At 50.1% G+C, this 18,429-nt stretch overlaps 3 protein-coding genes across 4 annotated transcripts; 2 read left to right on the top strand and 1 right to left on the bottom strand.

The window, feature by feature from the left end:
• The first annotated feature begins 1,269 nt into the window (after positions 1-1,269).
• Positions 1,270-5,287, top strand: LOC100382428 (Glutathione gamma-glutamylcysteinyltransferase 2). 2 transcript variants are annotated; one of them, XM_008657003.4, is made up of 7 exons: positions 1,270-2,125; positions 2,313-2,476; positions 2,662-2,713; positions 2,795-3,022; positions 3,117-3,279; positions 3,373-3,623; positions 4,893-5,287. In XM_008657003.4, exons 1-7 carry the CDS (start codon positions 1,649-1,651, stop codon positions 4,986-4,988), a joined length of 1,431 nt encoding a protein of 476 aa, XP_008655225.1. In that variant the 5' UTR covers positions 1,270-1,648; the 3' UTR covers positions 4,989-5,287. The 2 variants fall into 2 exon arrangements, with proteins under 2 accessions (XP_008655225.1, NP_001168641.1); NM_001175170.1 differs by having other exon boundaries at positions 1,518-2,125; positions 3,117-3,623; positions 4,893-5,281.
• A 607-nt stretch (positions 5,288-5,894) lies between these two features.
• On the top strand, positions 5,895-7,667 carry LOC100283368 (uncharacterized). The gene has a single exon (NM_001156269.2). It carries the CDS (start codon positions 6,073-6,075, stop codon positions 7,432-7,434), a length of 1,362 nt encoding a protein of 453 aa, NP_001149741.2. The 5' UTR covers positions 5,895-6,072; the 3' UTR covers positions 7,435-7,667.
• Positions 7,668-9,744: 2,077 nt separating this feature from the next.
• LOC100276701 (uncharacterized) lies at positions 9,745-10,440 on the bottom strand. Its single transcript, NM_001150426.2, has 2 exons — positions 10,212-10,440; positions 9,745-10,126 (listed from the first exon to the last, which is right to left on the bottom strand). Exons 1-2 carry the CDS (start codon positions 10,273-10,275, stop codon positions 9,984-9,986), a joined length of 207 nt encoding a protein of 68 aa, NP_001143898.2. The 5' UTR covers positions 10,276-10,440; the 3' UTR covers positions 9,745-9,983.
• Between the last annotated feature and the right edge of the window lie 7,989 nt (positions 10,441-18,429).

Raw genomic sequence — 18,429 nt, 5'->3', positions numbered from 1 at the left:
GCTAAACGAGGCATGCAAGCAAGCAGCCGGCGGAGGCAGATGCATGCATGCACGCGGAGGTGGGGAGGCGGGCCCACATGCATGCACGCGGCCGTTCACAGCACATGCATGCACGCGGAGTGGGAAAAATATAATATAATATACGGTAGTTGGTATAGGGTTGGAATATAGAGTGAATATGAATGCGGGGGATTGTGGTATAGAGTGCTGATCAGGACAGAATATTCTTTTTAGGGTAGAAATTTAGAGTAGTATGAGTGCAGATAGCTTAAGTAATATAATGGAGAGATTTTTTTAATACATATAGGTACCGAATAGTACTACCCGACACATATTCACCCGTCGCCATCCTCTGCTCAACAGGGCGGATTTGATCATTTGAAGGCAGCAGCGTAGGCGGCAAAAGGGCACGGCGGCAGGATGCAGCAGCCAGCACGTGCTCACCCGTGCGCCCGCCGCCCGCGGAGGCAGGCCAGGGCCGCTGACCTGCAGTGCAGCAGGTTGCAGTTGCAGGCTGCAGCGCAAGCCTGGCAAGGGAAATGAGAATTGACACGATGTTGGGTCAAGATTGATGTGATATATTTAAGATATGAGATGTATTTTATTTGAGAGGCTAAAGTTTAATCTATATTATATTTTAGCATAAATTTATTAGACGTGTGTTTGAATGTACTAGAGTTAATAATTAGTTATCTAAAAATTTTGTTTATAAAATTAGCTAGCTGACAAATAACAAGCTAACTATTAGCTAATTTTTGCTAAAAGTAGCAAAAAGCTAAACAATCGTCTATATTGTTAGATGTCTTCATCTAATTTTAGCAACTATCTATTATCTCTAGTCTATTTAAACAAGACCTAAGCCTAATTAATTTATGATTAGCCAATAAATATTGTAGCATCGTAAAGACGAACCATAAACTAATTAGATTTAATATATTCGTCTTATTGTTTAGTCATTACCTATATAATTAGTTTTGTAATTAGACTATATTTAATTAGGGATGTTAATAGAGAATTCTCCGTCGAGGAATAACTTTATATCTTCATTCTCATGACAGAAAAATTTCTTTATATAGATCCCACAAATGCTTGGGGAAGAAATTACTTCCGATCCCTATTTCTCATGGGATAAACCCGTTTTGCTTAAATTATAATGTACGTTATTTGTTATTGATGCAAAACATTAATTTATACACATTGAAAGCGTACGAGTCATATATCCACTTTAATATTAAATTTATTTTTTTATAGAGAGGATTCATCGTATGGGCTTGCCAATAGACCGTTGACAGTTCGTGATTTCGGCAAGAAAAGAAAAGGAAAAAGTTTAAAATCAGTTTTCTTTCTGTCACTTTTCTGCTGCATGGAAACTTTTTTCACTCGTCCATCGTGGCCGTCGTCGTCTGCAGATATTCGAAACTACGCAATGGGATTTAGCATTGTTTGACTCCTGGCCGGGTTCTGTGGGCTCTCGTCCATCGTGCCCGTCGTCGTCTGCAGAGATTCGAAACGAAAGTGAGAGAGCATCGCAGAGGAAAGGAGGCACCCTTCGCTGGCTCGATCGCCGCTGTGTTCACGCGGAGGAACTAGATCAGCACGCGAAAGCCAACAGCGCAGTCGAGGAGGAAGCGAGCAGTCCAGGTCCAGGATGGCGGCGGCCGTGGCGTCGCTGTACAGGCGGGTCCTCCCGTCGCCGCCGGCGGTGGACTTCGCTTCGCCGGAGGGCAAGCGCCTATTCGCGGAGGCCCTGGCGGCGGGCACCATGGAGGGTTTCTTCCCCCTGGTCTCCGTCTTCCAGACGCAGTCGGAGCCGGCCTTCTGCGGCCTGGCCTCCCTTGCCGTCGTGCTCAACGCGCTCGCCATCGACCCGGGCCGCCGCTGGAAGGGGCCCTGGCGGTGGTTCGACGAGTCCATGCTCGACTGCTGCGAGCCCCTCGATAAGGTCAAGGCCGAGGGCATCACCTTCGGCAAGGTCGCCTGTCTCGCGCACTGCTCCGGAGCCGACGTCCAATCCTTCCGCACCAACCGGGTTACCATCCACGACCTACGGCGGCATCTCATCCGATGCGTCTCCTCGCAGGACTGCCATCTGATCGCCTCCTACCACAGGCGGCCTTTCGGACAGGTTACGTCCCCCCCTAGATTTTCCATTCCCACTGGGCCACCGGCGAATTCTCCTAGTCACGCTCTTCTGATTACTTGCACTACAGTACTACCACCAATTAATCTTCATGTACACATTTGGTTAGATTGGATATAACTACTATCTTTGTATATATCATCACTGATGTGCACCTTTTGCAATGGTGCAGACTGGAACTGGTCATTTCTCCCCAATTGGTGGCTACCATGCCGGACAGGATATGGTGCTCATCTTGGATGTCGCCCGTTTCAAATATCCTCCGCATTGGGTTCCATTGCAACTTCTTTGGGAAGCCATGAATACAACTGATGACTCAACTGGACTTCTCAGAGGGTATCTACTCTTGCCTATCTTCCTCTCATTCACCCTTGATCATTTTGTCTATGCATTCAGAAATTTTCATTGATGTTTCGTCTCGATACATTCAGAAAAAATTCAGTTTGATCAAATTGGTCAGTAGTCTTTATTGACTTTTAAACATGCCATTTTTAAGATGTTGGCATCCTAATGTTTGATAGGTTCATGCTTATATCAAGAAAGGTTGCAGCCCCTTCATTGTTGTACACAGTGGTAAATACTAATAATCTGTCAATTATGCGTACATGAGGTACTTGATGTAGTTTTCTTTGCTCAGCAATTTCATTTCTGCAGAGTTGCAGAGATGAAAACTGGAAACGCATGTCAAAATATTGTGTTGAAGATTTACCGAGTCTTCTGAAGGCAGGGAACCTAGACGATGTTCCAGCGCTTCTGTCCCGTTTAATTGAGTCTCTTCCAGCTGACGCTGAATCTTTGATCAAATGGGTTGTCGAAGTCAGGAGAAAAGAGGAGGGTGGACCAAGCTTAAACAAAGAGGAGAAAGAAAGGCTTTTCTTGAAGGTGACATTTCCTGATTTCTGTTTCATTTTCAGATGCTGGGTTAGACTTTTCCTCCCTTATATAACACACTTACACTTCTCGTGTTCACTTGCAGGAAAATGTACTAAAGCAAGTTCGTGATACCAGGCTATTTACCATAGTCCATGATTTGCAGTATGCTAATAAACCATGTTATAATTGCTCATCGTCGAGCGAAGATGATTCCCTTACTAGGATTGCAGCCGTTGTGTGCTGTCAGGGAGCTGCAATGCTATCAGGTAACCTTGTGCCAAGAGATGCCTTCTGCTGCAGAGAAACAAGCTTTGAATGTGTCCAAGCGAATGGTGACGGGCTTAAGACTGTTATCTCAGGCTCCGTGGTATGTGAAGGCAGTGAACAAGGTGTTGATATGCTTTTACCAATGTCTTCACCTGGTGCCAGTTCATGCAATTCAAACTTGAAGAGCAATGCCGTCAAATATCCATCAAGCGTGGATGTTCTAACTGTTCTTCTGCTGGCTTTACATCCCAACACGTGGTTGGGCATCAAAGACGAGAAGCTCAAAGCTGAATTTCAGACTCTTATTTCAACAGACAGTCTACCTGATGATCTGAAACGAGAGGTCTGTTGTCGAAATCAAAGCATGCTTACTTGTTTACTTTTGCTTCCTCGCATAGTAGTAGTATTTTCCTGAAAAAAAGGTGCACAGTTATTTTCTCTCATGGAAGTCATGTCAGGCTTTAGAGGTCTATGGTGGGCAGGGTCTGTTTTCGATTCACCCTCATCCACCCTGGCCTAGTACGGGTGGAGGGTGAAGGATTGGGATTGATTAGTCAATTGTGCTTTGGAAAATGGTGCATGTTTCACTTTACAGTCTTTAGGTGTGTTTGGATGCGTTTGGCAACTAGAATGGTTCAGCTCCATTCTAGTTTTTGAGAATAGAGCCGTTCTATTATGCGTTTGGCTACTAGAATAGAGTCGTTCTATTTTTTGTTTGGTTGAAGAGTAGAATAGAGTGAATCCACTCTGTTCTTTGTTTGGTTGGAGAGTCATATGAATATAGGGGGATGAGAGCGCTCGCGTCCGGGAGAGCGCTCGCATCCGATCGTTTTTGTGGAGCGAGAGCATTCCAACTATGTATGATAAATTTTCATATAGAGACTCCATGAGTCGCTTCGCTCTTATTTTTTTAGAAACCAAACATCTAAATAATAGGAATGTAGGCACTCCATTCTCCTTCACTCCTCAACCAAACATACCCTTGGTCAATGGCTGCATGCTGGGGATTGGGGACAGAGCCCCTGTTGGCATGGAGATCTAAATCTCTACCAAGTCACGTGCCAAGTGGATCATATACAACTTTGGTTGTGAAAGCTAATCACAAACCAGTTGCTTCCATTAGAAACAAAATAACATTGACACAAAGGTAAACTGTACCGTAGAAAGACAACAAACAAGCACACCCTGCAGAAATTTGGCAGATCTGTGGTGTTGAAACTCTGTGACTAGTTGAATTGTGATACATCTAGATATAGTCTGTTTCTTCTAAAGCTCGACATTCTCTTCACACCGGATTACACTAGAAACACAGTTCCATATGAATATGATAGTCTCCCCATATGAGTTGTATACACACTGAAAAGTTTTAGAAGCACCATCTTCCTCCACACTGAAGTGTTAATTTTGTAAAATAATCATGCTGCATCTCTTTTGCCTTTCCCATCATTCGTAGGCTTATTGTCTCACTGGAGAGATAGTTTAGGTATCATGTGTTTTCATTTCCTTCGGTTAAATGTGGAGATATTTGCTAATTATTCCGTAAATGTGAATGCCTTGAGCTTGTGCTGTAGCAGGTAGAATAACCAGTGACTAAATATTTATGCGCTGGCAGATATTGCACCTAAGGCGGCAACTCTACTATCTAAAGGCCTGTAAAGAAGAGGAATGCGAAGATGCCGAGCAACCATCGCCTAAGCAGCAGTGCTGAAGTGGCAGTGTGCCCATGTCGTTAATTTTACTTGTAAGAAATTGATGTGAAGGGAAAAGTTACCAGAGGGTATAGACTATGAAATGGTCAGAATTATGATGATAGTAGTGTAGTGATGATTATCTTGTTGTTCAGTTCTGGTGTTGTTTCCTTCTACGAGAGGCTATTACACCCTCCTTGCTCAAGGAGGTGCTGATGTTCTTTTTCTAGATGATGATTAAACCATCCATCCTTGCTTTGTGCTAAACCTTGTCATATTCTCTTTGCATTGAATAAATCCCTCGTATCGTATCCTATCATCTGTATCTACGAATGTACTGTGCGTGATTCATTCATAACTAAATTGCTCTAGAAACGGAACTGTTGCGACTGATGTACATGTTATCTCTTTGGATCAACGATGGCCAAACTGTACAAGAACGTGCATGTGTACACATGCACACCCGCCAAACTATTCTACACAAAACCTAACATCTTTCTTTAGTAGAAACATCAGACATGGCCACGAGAAGCTCCAGATATCTCTTATGTTGTTGTTGTAAGCAGCTGCTGCACACCATACCATAAGCAGTTCCCAGCAAGGAGCTTCAGCCAACTTTTCATAACCTCTACTAGATTACTCAACAGTCAGTCATATGCAATGGCGTCTTAGACAATTGATCGTCGGTTTCCATCACGAGAGACACATGTATAATAGCTGCATCACTCAACAGTCAGTCATCAGCCAGTCAGGGATCGAGATCCTACAAATAGCACTCAGTACCTCCTATTCTTAGCCAGCTAGCGAGAGAGACCAAATCCTGGCCTCACATGAGATCGACTGGTTCCTGGGCTCCTTCTCTCCTCCCCCCGTTAAGTTGCCCGTCGGAGGAGGATCCTGAGCACATCGATCAGTCGCGTGTCTAGGTTTCCTCTCTCACCATAGCGCCCGCTCTGTCGCCCTTCGTTCACCTCTCCTTCCTCTCGTCCCTGCCTGCCAGGGAGAGGGGAAGTCAGAGGCACGGAGTGGCGCAGAGCAGACGCCCGTGAACCATTGTAGCTGTCCCTGTCGTCGTCGTCGTCAACGAACCCACACAAGGAAAGGATGGAGAAGAAGCCGACCATCCTCATGAACAGGTACGAGCTCGGGCGCACGCTCGGGCAGGGCACCTTCGCCAAGGTGTACCACGGCCGGAACCTCGCGTCCGGCGAGAGCGTGGCCATCAAGGTCATCGACAAGGAGAAGGTGATGCGCGTCGGCATGATCGACCAGATCAAGCGCGAGATCTCCGTCATGCGCCTCGTCCGCCACCCCAACGTCGTGCAGCTGCACGAGGTGATGGCCAGCAAGAGCAAGATATACTTCGCCATGGAGTACGTCCGGGGCGGCGAGCTCTTCGCCCGCGTCGCCCGCGGCCGGCTCAAGGAGGACGCCGCGAGAAGGTACTTCCACCAGCTCGTCGGCGCCGTCGACTTCTGCCACAGCCGCGGCGTCTACCACCGCGACCTCAAGCCCGAGAACCTCCTCGTCGACGAGCACGGCAACCTCAAGGTCTCCGACTTCGGCCTCAGCGCGCTCAGGGAGTGCCAGAAGCAGGACGGCCTGCTGCACACCACCTGCGGCACCCCCGCGTACGTCGCGCCGGAGATCATCAACAAGAAGGGCTACGACGGGGCCAAGGCCGACATCTGGTCCTGCGGCGTCATCCTCTTCGTGCTCCTCGCCGGCTACCTCCCGTTCCACGACGCCAACCTGGTGGAGATGTACCGCAAGATCAGCAGAGCCGACGTCAAGTACCCGCAGTGGTTCTCCCCTGAGCTCCGGCGGTTGATGCCCAAGCTCCTCGAACCGAACCCAAACAACAGGATCACGATCGAGAAGCTGGTCGAGCACCCCTGGTTCAAGAAGGGGTACAGGCCGGCCGTCATGCTGGCACAGCCGCACGGCTCCAGCAGCCTCAAGGATGTCCAGGTCGCCTTCAGCAACGCCGACCACAAGGACAGCAGCAGCAAGGTGGAACAGCCGGCGGACAGCTCCTTGAAGCCGGCGAGCCTGAACGCGTTCGACATCATCTCCCACTCCAGAGGGTTCGACCTGTCAAGCCTGTTCGAGGTGGACCAAGAGCAGAAGGCCAGCAACTCGCGGTTCATGACCCAGAAGCCGGCGTCGGCGATAGTGTCAAAGCTGGAGCAGATCGCTGAGACAGAGCGCTTCATGGTGAAAAAACAGGACGGGCTGGTGAAGCTGCAGGGGTCCAAGCAAGGGAGGAAGGGGCAGCTCGCGATCGACGCCGAGATCTTCGAGGTGACACCGGCCTTTCACGTCGTCGAGGTGAAGAAGTCGGCAGGCGACACGCTGGAGTATGAGATGTTCTGCAGCAAGGGCCTAAGACCTTCACTCAGCGACATCTGCTGGAGCAGCCGATCTGAGGAGAACATGGCTCCTTCAGTGGTTCAGCCATCATAATTGAAGCCATCCTCTTAGACCGTCTCCAGCACTTTATCCATATGGTCTCCCCCTCTTAGTCGATTGTTATTTAAGTGCAGCCTCTTCGGAGATGCAATTACAATCCATCCTCTCTTTCTTTTTCCCTTTCTCAAAGAGCTAGGACCTTGCTCGACTGAGCATCAGGCTGTAGGGCTCTTTGTGATCATCTTTTGCCAGTTTTCTTCTTGTAGCAGAAATTGTTGGGCATGGAACTCCTGTTCCTTTCACCAATAGAAGCACAATGATCAGCACTGTGAAACATTTTTTCCTGTTGATTTGCTTTGGGACGGAACTACTATTGCCTTTGGGGAAAAAATATTACCGAGTGCTGGTTTGGTGACAAGAAAATTGGAGGGGATTAGAGGGAAGCTCTCCCTCAATCCCCCAATTTCATTGCCACCAAACCAGCTCCAAGAAAAGTTAATTTGGTGACTAGAGAAGCGGAGGGGATTTATGGGAAGGAAACTCCATTCTATTTAAAATTAAATAAACTATTCAAAGCTAAATAGCAAGGGGTTTCCTCCCATGGAACTCCTCCAATTCCTTTTCCAATTCCTTTGTCACCGAACCGACTCTAAAACATAAAAACAAAACGCGAATGAAATGTTACAGGTGCCAAAAACAAGGGCAACTAAGAAGATTTCATAAAAAATGAACAGATCTGTTGCGCAGAAAATTGCATAACTGATTTCTCGCAATAACATATTTATGGGCGCAATATAGTGCAAGGCATGCCCTACTCGCTATGATGTTGTGGATACATTGTGCGTGAGAAAGTAATCTCAATGATTTTGGACAAAATTTTGTGTGCTTGAAATTATCAGATATATATTGTAGCAGTTTTAGTAGAATAAAAGCATATCAAGAATAGTGCAGCCAGTTTCATACCAAGGTAAGGGCTAGTTTATAAAATTCAAACCCCACTCGTGATTGGAGGGAATTGAGGTGAAAATAACAGTAGAAACTAAACAGCCCCCTCTCAGATCTCGCGCACCACCACATATGGATACCTCTTTGCCAGACTGTTCAGTTAAATTTAAAGATGAAACGGTTGATGATAACCTTTTAAGTGATCGTACGTACAATATAAAATATAAAAGGTTTATATCACCAAGGAATCAGAAACTATTGACTTCTTGTATATAGATGTAAAATTTGACATCAGATTCTTGCAGTACTAAGTCAGCATTTTTTGTGATAGACAATGGAGCAAAGAATGAGGTGGTACTTCTAAATAAAACATGGGCGATGTTATTGCAGATATGAAATGAAGGTAGATAATATAAATGTTATGCCCAAAAATATAAGCATTGTGCCTTTGTTACACAAACATTTTGCAATTCAACAACTATTAATAGGATGTGCTACCCAACATCATTGTGTCATATTGGCCCTACTTGCTAAATGAAGCTAAGAAAACAAGGTGAATGAAGCTAACAAAACGAGGATCTTCGAAGTATCTAAATGAAAAACATTCTTTGTCCAAGATGAAAAACAAGATTTATTCTGTCCAGTAACTAAACAGAAAAAAACATTGTTGTACAATATAAGATCAACTCAATGAATCTATAAATTATGATTGCCTTTTACTTGGCAAAAGTTACTGATACTGAAAAATGTCGCATCCACTATCACAGAATTTGTTAAACACAAGCAAAGTATAGATAAAAGGACTTTCAGGGTAATATATGCTGCATAAATCTGCACCAATGGCTTCATGTGGAATGTTTGGAAAGAAAGAAACCACCGGACCTTTCAAAGTGAAAGCCTCTCATCAGGATCAGATGATGTTGCAGCACAGGCTAAAGAAGGCATCAATCAAAGGAAACGTAATTTTATTCAGACTTCTCCTGAACCCCCTTTTTCTTGTGTGCTCTGCACTACTTTTGAGCAATTGAGTTATAATTGTCTTGTTGTGGTTGGCCTTTGATCATCTGTGTGGCTCACACAGCCTGCCTGAATGCTACTTTTTCACCATTTCTCTCACCAAAAAAAAAACTAGACCTACTTGGAAACTTTGGAGGGGATCAGCAGGCAGTAGCTTCGAAGAATTAAACCTTATCTGAATCACCAATTCAATCAACACATTACCTCAATTCTTACTTGTAAACCTACCTAGCTCTATAGCATCTAGCCATCTACCATCTTATACAGACTACAGAAACATAATTAATACCTCAATTACAATTGACATAGCAACCCAAATCAGAGAACACAATGGCAAACAAAACAACACTGTGGTTCTTTCCTCGCAGAATTAATAAAAGGCAAAGCACCGCGGTCATGGATAATTAGCTAACAGAAGTGCAATAACATTAATCATCATAGGGAAACTATGTAGTAACAAATTTCAAGCCAGCAGTACCATGATCACGAGACAGGAAGAGAAGTATTATTACTGATTGATTCAAGCCAAAAGAGCACATACACGTAGCTGAAACATCAGAAACAAAAGAAAATATCTATCTCCCCTATGGAGAGCAACATTCCGAGAACCCTAACCGCCGAAGACAGGCCCTCGTCCACAATCAGGGCTTCGCGGCGGCGGTTGCAGGAGCGGGCTCGGCCGCCGCGGCAGCAGCCAACGCCGATTCGGCGGCGGCGAGGGCGGCGGTGGACTCCTTCTTGTGCTCGTAGTCGCGATAGGTGTTGATGGCCTTGGTGCAGATTACTGGGGAAGAGAAACGGGAGGCGTCACGCGGCGAAGCACACGGGAGGAGCGGGAACGCATGCACGAGATGTAGGGCTGAAGGTACCTCCGGCGCCGACGAAGTAGAGGAAGCGGAGGAGCGTGCTGGGGGCCTCGCCGGCGGAGGCCATGGGGTTGGGGAGATCGCCGGAGTCGGGATCGGGGGGCTCACTGACTGGGCTGCGTTCACCGGCTCTGTTTCACTGGGCTCTCCGGCTCTGGGCTGCCGGCTGCGTGGTCCAGGGGGCGACGGACGTGCTCTGATACATGTGGCCTTTGGACTCCTGATTGGCCGTGGCGAGCTGTGAAGTCAAGCGAAACAGGCCTTTATGGGCCTTAATAGAACTAATAAAAATAGTTGTCACTTTTCTACTAGTAAAATACTTCTAATTTTAATAAACTATAAATAAATTGTTCAACTTATCTTTATAATAATTAATTTGAAAATATAAATATTGATAAATAAATTTATAGCTTTAACTAAAATAAAAAAAATGATCGACATAAATATGATAGCGACAAACGGAGAGATTATATATAGGAGCTAGTAGAATCACATTTTTATTCACAGGTTAAGTGGTAGTGGCAGCAAAGTGAAAAGAAAAAATGGCTTCGCTGTCATAAGCTTGGTGAACCAAGATGTCACCTGATGTGTCACTAACACATGGCTGCCTCGAGGCTCACGTGTCAGTTGCTGGAGTTTGGCGTGGTGCCGTGGTAGGATGGTGGGACTTCATAGATAAACCCAAACAACCATCTCCATCATTTTATGTCTTCTTGAAAGGTAAATAAAGTTTAACTTTTTCCTATAAATAATTTTGGTGGTTTAATGCCCAACACAAATAATTGGACTAACTAGTTTGCTCTAGATTATATATTCTACAGGTGCTAAAGGTTCAACACAAATCAATAAAAAGATCAAGTTAGGGTTCAAAAAGAAAGGAGCAAAAAAAACCGAAGGGTGCCCTGGTCTGGCGCACCGGACACTGTCCGGTGCACCAGGACCGTACAGATGCGAACTCTTCACCTTCGAGTTTCTGTGGCCGCGCTCCGCTATAATTCACCGGACTGTCCGGTGCACCAAGCGGAGCAACGGCTAGCCAGCGCAACGGTCACCTGCTATGATACAGTGCGCGGACAGTTCACGCAGAAGTCAAAGCAGCCGCCAGAGGCGCACCGGACAGTGCATATTACATGTCCGGTGCGGCACCGGACTATCCGGTGCCACAAGAAGACAAAGCTCCAACGGTCGAAACCGCCCAAACCCTAAAGGTTGGGTGACGTGGCTGGCGCACCGGCCCATCGACAGCAGCCAACCCCAACGGTTGAATTGGTGGTTGAAGGCTATAAATACCCTCCAACCACCTCCACTCCAACCATCCAAGCATTCACAACAGTGCATTCAATACAAGAGCAATACACTTCACTCCAAAGACACAATTCAAGTGATCGATCCACTCAAAGTCCCAAATTCAACTCTAGCGCATTAGGACTTGTGAGAGGATTCTTTGTGTTCCTTGTTGCTCTTGTTTGCTTGGCTTGGCTTTCTTTTCTTTGTCACTTCTTACTCTCAAGTGCTTTGTAAGCGAGGTAAGAGACACCAATTGTGTGGTGATCCTTGCTGGGTCTAAGTGACCCTTGAGATTAAGGAAGAAGCCTCACTCGATCGAAGTGACCGTTTGAGAGAGAGAAAGGGTTGAAAGAGACCCGGTCTTTGTGACCACCTCAACGGGGACTAGGTTCTTTGGAACCGAACCTCGGTAAAATAAATCACCGTGTCATCCGCTTTACTTTCTTGGTTGATTTGTTTTCCCCTCTCTCTCGGACTCAGATTTTATTCTAACGCTAACCCCGGCTTATAGTGTGTTTGAAGTTGAAAATTTCAGTTTCCGCCTATCTACCCCCTCTAGGCGACTTTCAATTGGTATCAGAGCCCGGTACTTCATTAGAGTCTAACCACTCGAAGTGATGTCGGGAGGATCCGCCAAGAGGGAAATGGAAACGGGCACAAGCCACGGGAAGGCTCCATCAAAGGAGTCCGACGCCAAAGGAAGGGAGGAATCACCTCCACGCGTCAAGTCACATCGGAGTGACAACAAGAAGAAGAAAATGAAGAAAGTGGTCTACTACGAGACCGATTCCTCGTCGCCATCCACCTTCGGCTCCGACACCATGTCCGTCACTTCTAAGCCCCATGAGCGCAAGAAGTTTAGTAAGATCCCCTTACGCTATCCACACATTTCTAAACGCGCTTCTTTACTTTCCGTCCCATTAGGCAAACCACCGGTTTTTTATGGTGAAGATTATTGTATGTGGAGTGATAAAATGAGGCATCACCTAACCTCACTCCACGCAAGCATATGGGACATTGTTGAGTTTGGAGCGCAGGTACCTACCGTAGGGGACGAGGGATACGACTCGGACGAAGTCGCCCAAATCCGGCACTTCAACTCCCAAGCCACCACTATACTCCTCGCCTCTCTATGTCGAGAGGAGTATAATAAGGTGCAAGGGACAAAAAGTGCCAAAGAGATTTGGGATGTACTAAAGACCGACACGAAGGGGATGAGGTGACCAAGATCACCAAGAGGGAGACGATCGAGGGGGATATCCAGCAAAAGGGAGATATCGATATTTATCATATTAGCACCGAGAACCAGCTAGCCGATATCTTCACCAAGCCGTTGGATGAGAAAACTTTTTGCAGGTTGCATAGTGAGCTAAATGTCTTAGATTCACGTAACTTGGATTGATCTATAGCATACATGTGTTCTATGCCTGTCGGGTACCGTAATTAGGGGTACCCCCAATGCTCCTTAATCTGGCTGAAAAACATCTCCAGAACAAACCATACACGGCTGATAAAACACGGTTCAAGTCAAGGCCACGTCTACCGAGGGACGCGACCTCATCCGAGCCTAGCCTCGGGCGGGAACAGTAGTCCCGGACGAATTCACGCCTCGCCCGAGGGTCCCCTCAGTCAGCAGACGCACCCTTGGCTCGCCCAAAGCCCAGCTCGGGCAGACTGTGTCGTGCAGCAACCTTGGCCAAATCGCCTTACCAGCCGACCGTATCGCATGCACATTTAATGCAGGGATCGCCTGACACCTTATCCTGACACGCGTGCCTCAGTCGGCAAGGTCGAAGTGACCGCAGTCACTTCGCCCCTTTACTGACCGATCTGACAGGAAAACAGCGTTGTTCGCCCCGCTCCGGCTACTGTGCGAACCACCAGGGTAAAACTGAGTTACGATCTCCCACGAATTCAGCCTCGGGCGCAACAGGGAGCTCCGCCTCGCCCGACCCCAGGCCTCGGCCTCAGCCTCGGCCTCCGGAGGAGTCACGACCTCGCCCGACCTCAGCCTCGGCCTCAGGAGAAGTCTTCACCTCGCTCGACCTGGGCCTCGGACCGACTACGCTACAGGGGAGACATCATTACCCTACTGCTAGCTAGCCATCCTTTGCTATGAAGGAACAAGACCGGAGTCACATTAAACTACTCCGATAGCAGGTAATGATGGTTCCCCGCGTGCATCCATGACGTCGAGGGTTCTCAGCTCCCTACGGAAGCAAGACAACGTCAGCAGGATCCATGCCGCCCGACAGCTGTGCTTCTACAGGACTCAAGGCACTTCTCCGACGGCCACGTTAGCTCGTGTACAGGGCTCAAGGCACTTCCCTGCCAGCCACGTAGCGCATAGCTACACCCCGTTGTACAGCTGGACATCTCCTTGTATCTATAAAAGGGATGTCCAGGGCCTTCCTAAAGGAGGGGGAGATAGGTTCACGTTGGCACACATTCAGGTGGGCAGACGTTCACGTGGACACACGTTGACATAGAGGGAGGCGGGGCAGACGAGACAGGCAGAGACGGACGCACACATGGACTCTCTCTCTCGCTCTCGCACTCGCTCTCTCGCGACGCTTGTAACCCCTAATACGAGCACCCCGGTGCGAGATAACATAAGCCTCATTTCCCTCTTGTGTTCCATCTTGCATCAACCCATCTGGGCAGGGACACGCAGCAACAAATTCACTGGTCGGTTGACGGTCCTCGCGGGTCCAAAACGCCGACAGTTGGCGCGCCAGCTAGGGGCACGCTGCGTGTTAACGAACACTTTCCCGTTGAGTTCTAGATGGGTAGCCTCCAGTAGCCTCTTCAGCCAGGGACGGTGCTCCGCTTCGAGAGTCTCGAGTTCATGTCCCACAATGGTAGCTACGACATGGTACTCCTCCCCTCGCAGCGCGACAGCAACGACGGTTGTCGGCTCGCCCGGCGGCAGCGAACTCGACGACGGCTTCCCACCGTGGCAGAAGAGGAACACCCGGGTTTGCCCCGCCACCCTCCTCGCCGGAGGAGGAGGAGACGGGGCAACCGTGGCCAGGCAGGAGGTGGCACCTCGTCGGCTGTCGGACCAGAGCAAGTTGACGACGCCGGCACCCCTGCGGGGGACATGTCGGGCGTTATCCTCGCGCCTGAGACAACGACGGGTGTCGCTTCCCCGCCACGTGCCAACCCCAAGCGGACTGTTGACGCCAGCACCCTCGCGAAGGACTTGCTGGGCGTTAGCCTCGTACCTGAGATAACGGTGCATTCCGTCCCCAACGCGACTTCACCACCGTCCATTGACCAAAAGGTATCGTTCGTTTTCCACCCTGTCCCTTTTAGATTCAGCTTCGATCCACCAAGCGACCCCGCTTCGGTGAGCGCTTTCGCAAGGGCATACCCTGACCTTCCAGGATATCATATGTGGTCATCTTGGGACCGACTGACGGCCGTCTCAACCTCCAGACCCGCGGGTTCTGAGGAAGATGACGACTCCGACTTCGGTTGGGATTTCTCCGGACTTAGTGATCCCAGTGCCTTGCGAGACTTCATGTCCGCATGTGACTACTGCCTTTTCAGCTGCTCCGAAAATGACCATAGCCTCGACGACGAGGGTTATGGCCCAAGTCGCAAGTGTTTCCACATCGATCAGGGGATCTCGGCGAAGACAACCACCTCAGCATGCCGCAAGATGACAACGCCCCTGTGCCTGCGTCTCGCGTTGACATCCCGTGGGAGCTAGCTGTGGTCCCAGTCCCTGCGGGGGGTCAGGACACACAGCTCGAGCAATTCCGCGAGATGCAGGCCAAGCTCGACGAAGAAGCGGGGCGGCTTGTGCAGCTCTGACAAAACATCGAGCAGGAGTGGGCAGGTCGAGCACTTGCCGGAGGAGCGCGTCATCGGGCCCGAGACGTCCAGCGCCGTATCGTTGACGATGCCAGGGCAGGGCTGCCCCCGACCTTCAGCGGGGTCGGCCAGAATCTAGCTGCAGCGGCGATGCTACTCCGAACAATGCCGGAACCATCCACCACCGAGGGGCGGCGTATCCAGGGCGAACTCAAGGGTCTCCTAGAAGACGCAGCGGTCCGACGAGCCGAGAGCTCTGCCTCCCGAAGGCAAGCGTGCCCCTCGGAGCATCGCGCAACGTCCTCCCGACGCATGCGGGAGGCTTCGGTCCGCACCGAGCGCACACGGGACGGGACGCCCACAGCCCCGAATCGCCTCGGCGACGATCAGCACCGCCGCGACCGTCGAGCCCGCCTCGAAGAGAGGGTGCGCCGAGGCTACCACCCCAGGCGCAGAGGACGCTACAACAGTGAGGAGGACCGGAGCCCCTCGCCCGAACCGCCAGGTCCGAGGGTCTTCAGTCGGGCCATACGACGGGCGCCGTTCCTGGCCCGGTTACGAGCCCCGACTACCATCACCAAGTACTCAGGGGAGACAAGGCCGGAGTTGTGGCTTGTGGATTACCGACTGGCATGCCAGCTGGGAGGGACGAATGACGACAACCTCATCATCCACAACCTCCCCCTTTTCCTCTCCGACGTCGCCCGAGCATGGCTGGAGCATCTGCCTCCTGCGCAGATCTCCGACTGGGACGACCTGGTCAAGGCCTTCACGAGAAACTTCCAAGGTACGTACGTGCGCCCTGAGAACTCATGGGACCTCCGAAGCTGCCGCCAGCAGCCAGGGGAATCCCTGCAAGAGTACATCCGACGGTTTTCGAAGCAGCGCACCGAGCTGCCCAACATCACCGACTCGGACGTCATCGGGGCGTTCCTCGCTGGCACCACGTGCCGGGACCTGGTGAGCAAACTGGGTCACAAGACTCCCACCAAGGCGAGCAAATTGATGGACATCGCCACCAAGTTCGCCTCTGGTTAGGAGGCGGTCGAAGCCATCTTCCGGAAGGACAAGCAGCCTCAGGGAAGACAGAAGGAAGACGCCCCCGAGGCGTCCGCCCAGCGTGGCTCAAAAAAGAAGGCCAAAAAGAAGGCGCAAGCAAAGCGCGATGCCGTTGACGCGGATCTCGTCGCTGCTGCAGAGCACAGGAATCCTCGGAAGCCTCCCGGAGGAGTCAACATGTTTGACAAGATGCTCAAGGAGTCGTGCCCCTATCACAGGGGTCCCGTCAAGCACACCCTTGAGGAGTACGACATACTCCGACGTTACTTCGTCAAGGCGGGACCCTCGGCAGAAGGTGGCAAGGACCAAGGCAACAACAAGAAGGGGGGCGACAAGGAAGAGGAGTTCCCGGAGGTCCGCGACTGCTTCATGATCTACGACGGATAGGTGGCGAACGCCTCGGCTCGGCACCGCAAGCGGGAGCGCTGGGAGGTCTGCTCGGTGAAGGTAGCGGCGCCGGTCTACCTAGACTGGTCCGACAAGCCCATCACCTTCGACCAAGGCGACAACCCCGACTATGTGTCGAGCCCAGGAAGGTACCCGCTCGTCGTCGACCCCGTCATCGGCAACGCTAGGCTCACCAAGGTCCTCATGGATGGAGACAACAGCCTCAACATCATCTACGCCGAGACCCTAGGGCTCTTGGGGATAGATCTGTCCATGATCCGGGCCGGTGCAACACCCTTTCACGGGATCGTCCCCGGTAAGCGCGTCCTGCCCCTTGGGCAACTTGATTTGCCCGTCTGCTTAGGAACTCCCTCCAACTTCCGCAGGGTTTCGAGGTGGTCGGGTTCCGAGGAACCTACCACACGGTGTTGGGAAGACCGTGCTACGCCAAGTTCATGGCCGTCCCCAACTACACGTACCTCAAGCTCAAGATGTCAGGCCCCAACGGAACCATCACCGTCGGATCCACGTACCGCCACGCTTACGAGTGCGATGTGGAACGCGTGGAGTACGCTGAGGCCATCGCCGAGTCCGAGGCCCTCATCACCGACCTGGATTGCCTCTCCAAAGAGGCGCCTGATGCGAAGCGCCACACCGACAACTTCAAACCAGCCGAGGCGGTTAAGACCGTCACCCTCGACCCCAGCAACTACGCCTGCAAGCACGTCAGGGTCAACTCCGAGCTCGACCCCAAATAGGAAGTAGTGCTCGTCGACTTCTTCCGCGCAAACGCCGAATTTTTTGCGTGGAGTCCCTCGGACATGCCAGGCATACCGAGGGATGTCACCGAGCACTCGCTGGATATCCGAGCCGGTGCCCGACCCGTGAAGCAGCACCTGCGCCGTTTTGATGAAGAAAAGCGTAGGGCCATAGGCGAGGAGGTCCACAAGCTAATGGCTGCAGGGTTCATCAAAGAGGTATTCCATCCCGAATGGCTAGCTAACCCTGTGCTTGTAAATAAAAAGGGTGGGAAATGGAGGATGTGCGTAGACTACACTGGTTTAAACAAAGCATGTACAAAGGTTCCCTACCCTCTGCCTCGCATTGATCAAATTGTGGACTCCACTGCTGGGTGTGAAACCCTGTCATTCCTCGACGCCTATTCAGGTTATCTCCAAATCAAGATGAAAGAGTCCGACCAGCTCGCGACCTCTTTCATCACACCCTTCGGCATGTATTGTTACACTACTATGCCATTTGGCTTGAGGAATGCAGGTGCAACCTACCAAAGGTGCATGAACCATGTGTTCGGAGAGCACATCAGCAGAACGGTCGAGGCTTACGTCAATGACATCGTTGTCAAGACAAGAAAAGCCTCCAACCTCGAAGTGACTTTCGGGTGCCTGCGCGCAAAAGGCGTAAAACTCAATCCCGAGAAGTGTGTCTTCGGAGTCCCCCGAGGCATGCTCCTGGGGTTCATCATCTCCGAAAGAGGCATCGAGGCCAACCCAGAGAAAATCGCAGCCATCACCAACATGGGACCCATCAAAGATTTAAAAGGAGTACAAAGGGTCATGGGATGCCTTGCGGCTCTGAGCCGCTTCATCTCACGCCTTGGCGAGAAAGGATTACCCTTGTACCGCCTCTTAAGGAAGGTCGAGCGCTT

The sequence above is a fragment of the Zea mays genome, chromosome 8 (genome assembly GCF_902167145.1).
Source record: "Zea mays cultivar B73 chromosome 8, Zm-B73-REFERENCE-NAM-5.0, whole genome shotgun sequence".
Taxonomy (NCBI): domain Eukaryota; kingdom Viridiplantae; phylum Streptophyta; class Magnoliopsida; order Poales; family Poaceae; genus Zea; species Zea mays.
This window is presented reverse-complemented; position numbering and strand designations above follow the sequence as displayed.

Coding starts and splice junctions, on each gene's coding strand:
- LOC100382428 (NM_001175170.1), top strand. CDS start 1,649: ATGGCGGCGGCCGTGGCGTCGCTGTACAGGCGGGTCCTCCCGTCGCCG. Junction 2,126..2,312: donor ACAGGCGGCCTTTCGGACAG/GTTACGTCCCCC, acceptor GCAATGGTGCAG/ACTGGAACTGGTCATTTCTC. Junction 3,023..3,116: donor AAGAAAGGCTTTTCTTGAAG/GTGACATTTCCT, acceptor GTTCACTTGCAG/GAAAATGTACTAAAGCAAGT.
- LOC100283368 (NM_001156269.2), top strand. CDS start 6,073: ATGGAGAAGAAGCCGACCATCCTCATGAACAGGTACGAGCTCGGGCGC.
- LOC100276701 (NM_001150426.2), bottom strand. CDS start 10,275: ATGGCCTCCGCCGGCGAGGCCCCCAGCACGCTCCTCCGCTTCCTCTAC. Junction 10,127..10,211: donor CTACTTCGTCGGCGCCGGAG/GTACCTTCAGCC, acceptor TCTCTTCCCCAG/TAATCTGCACCAAGGCCATC.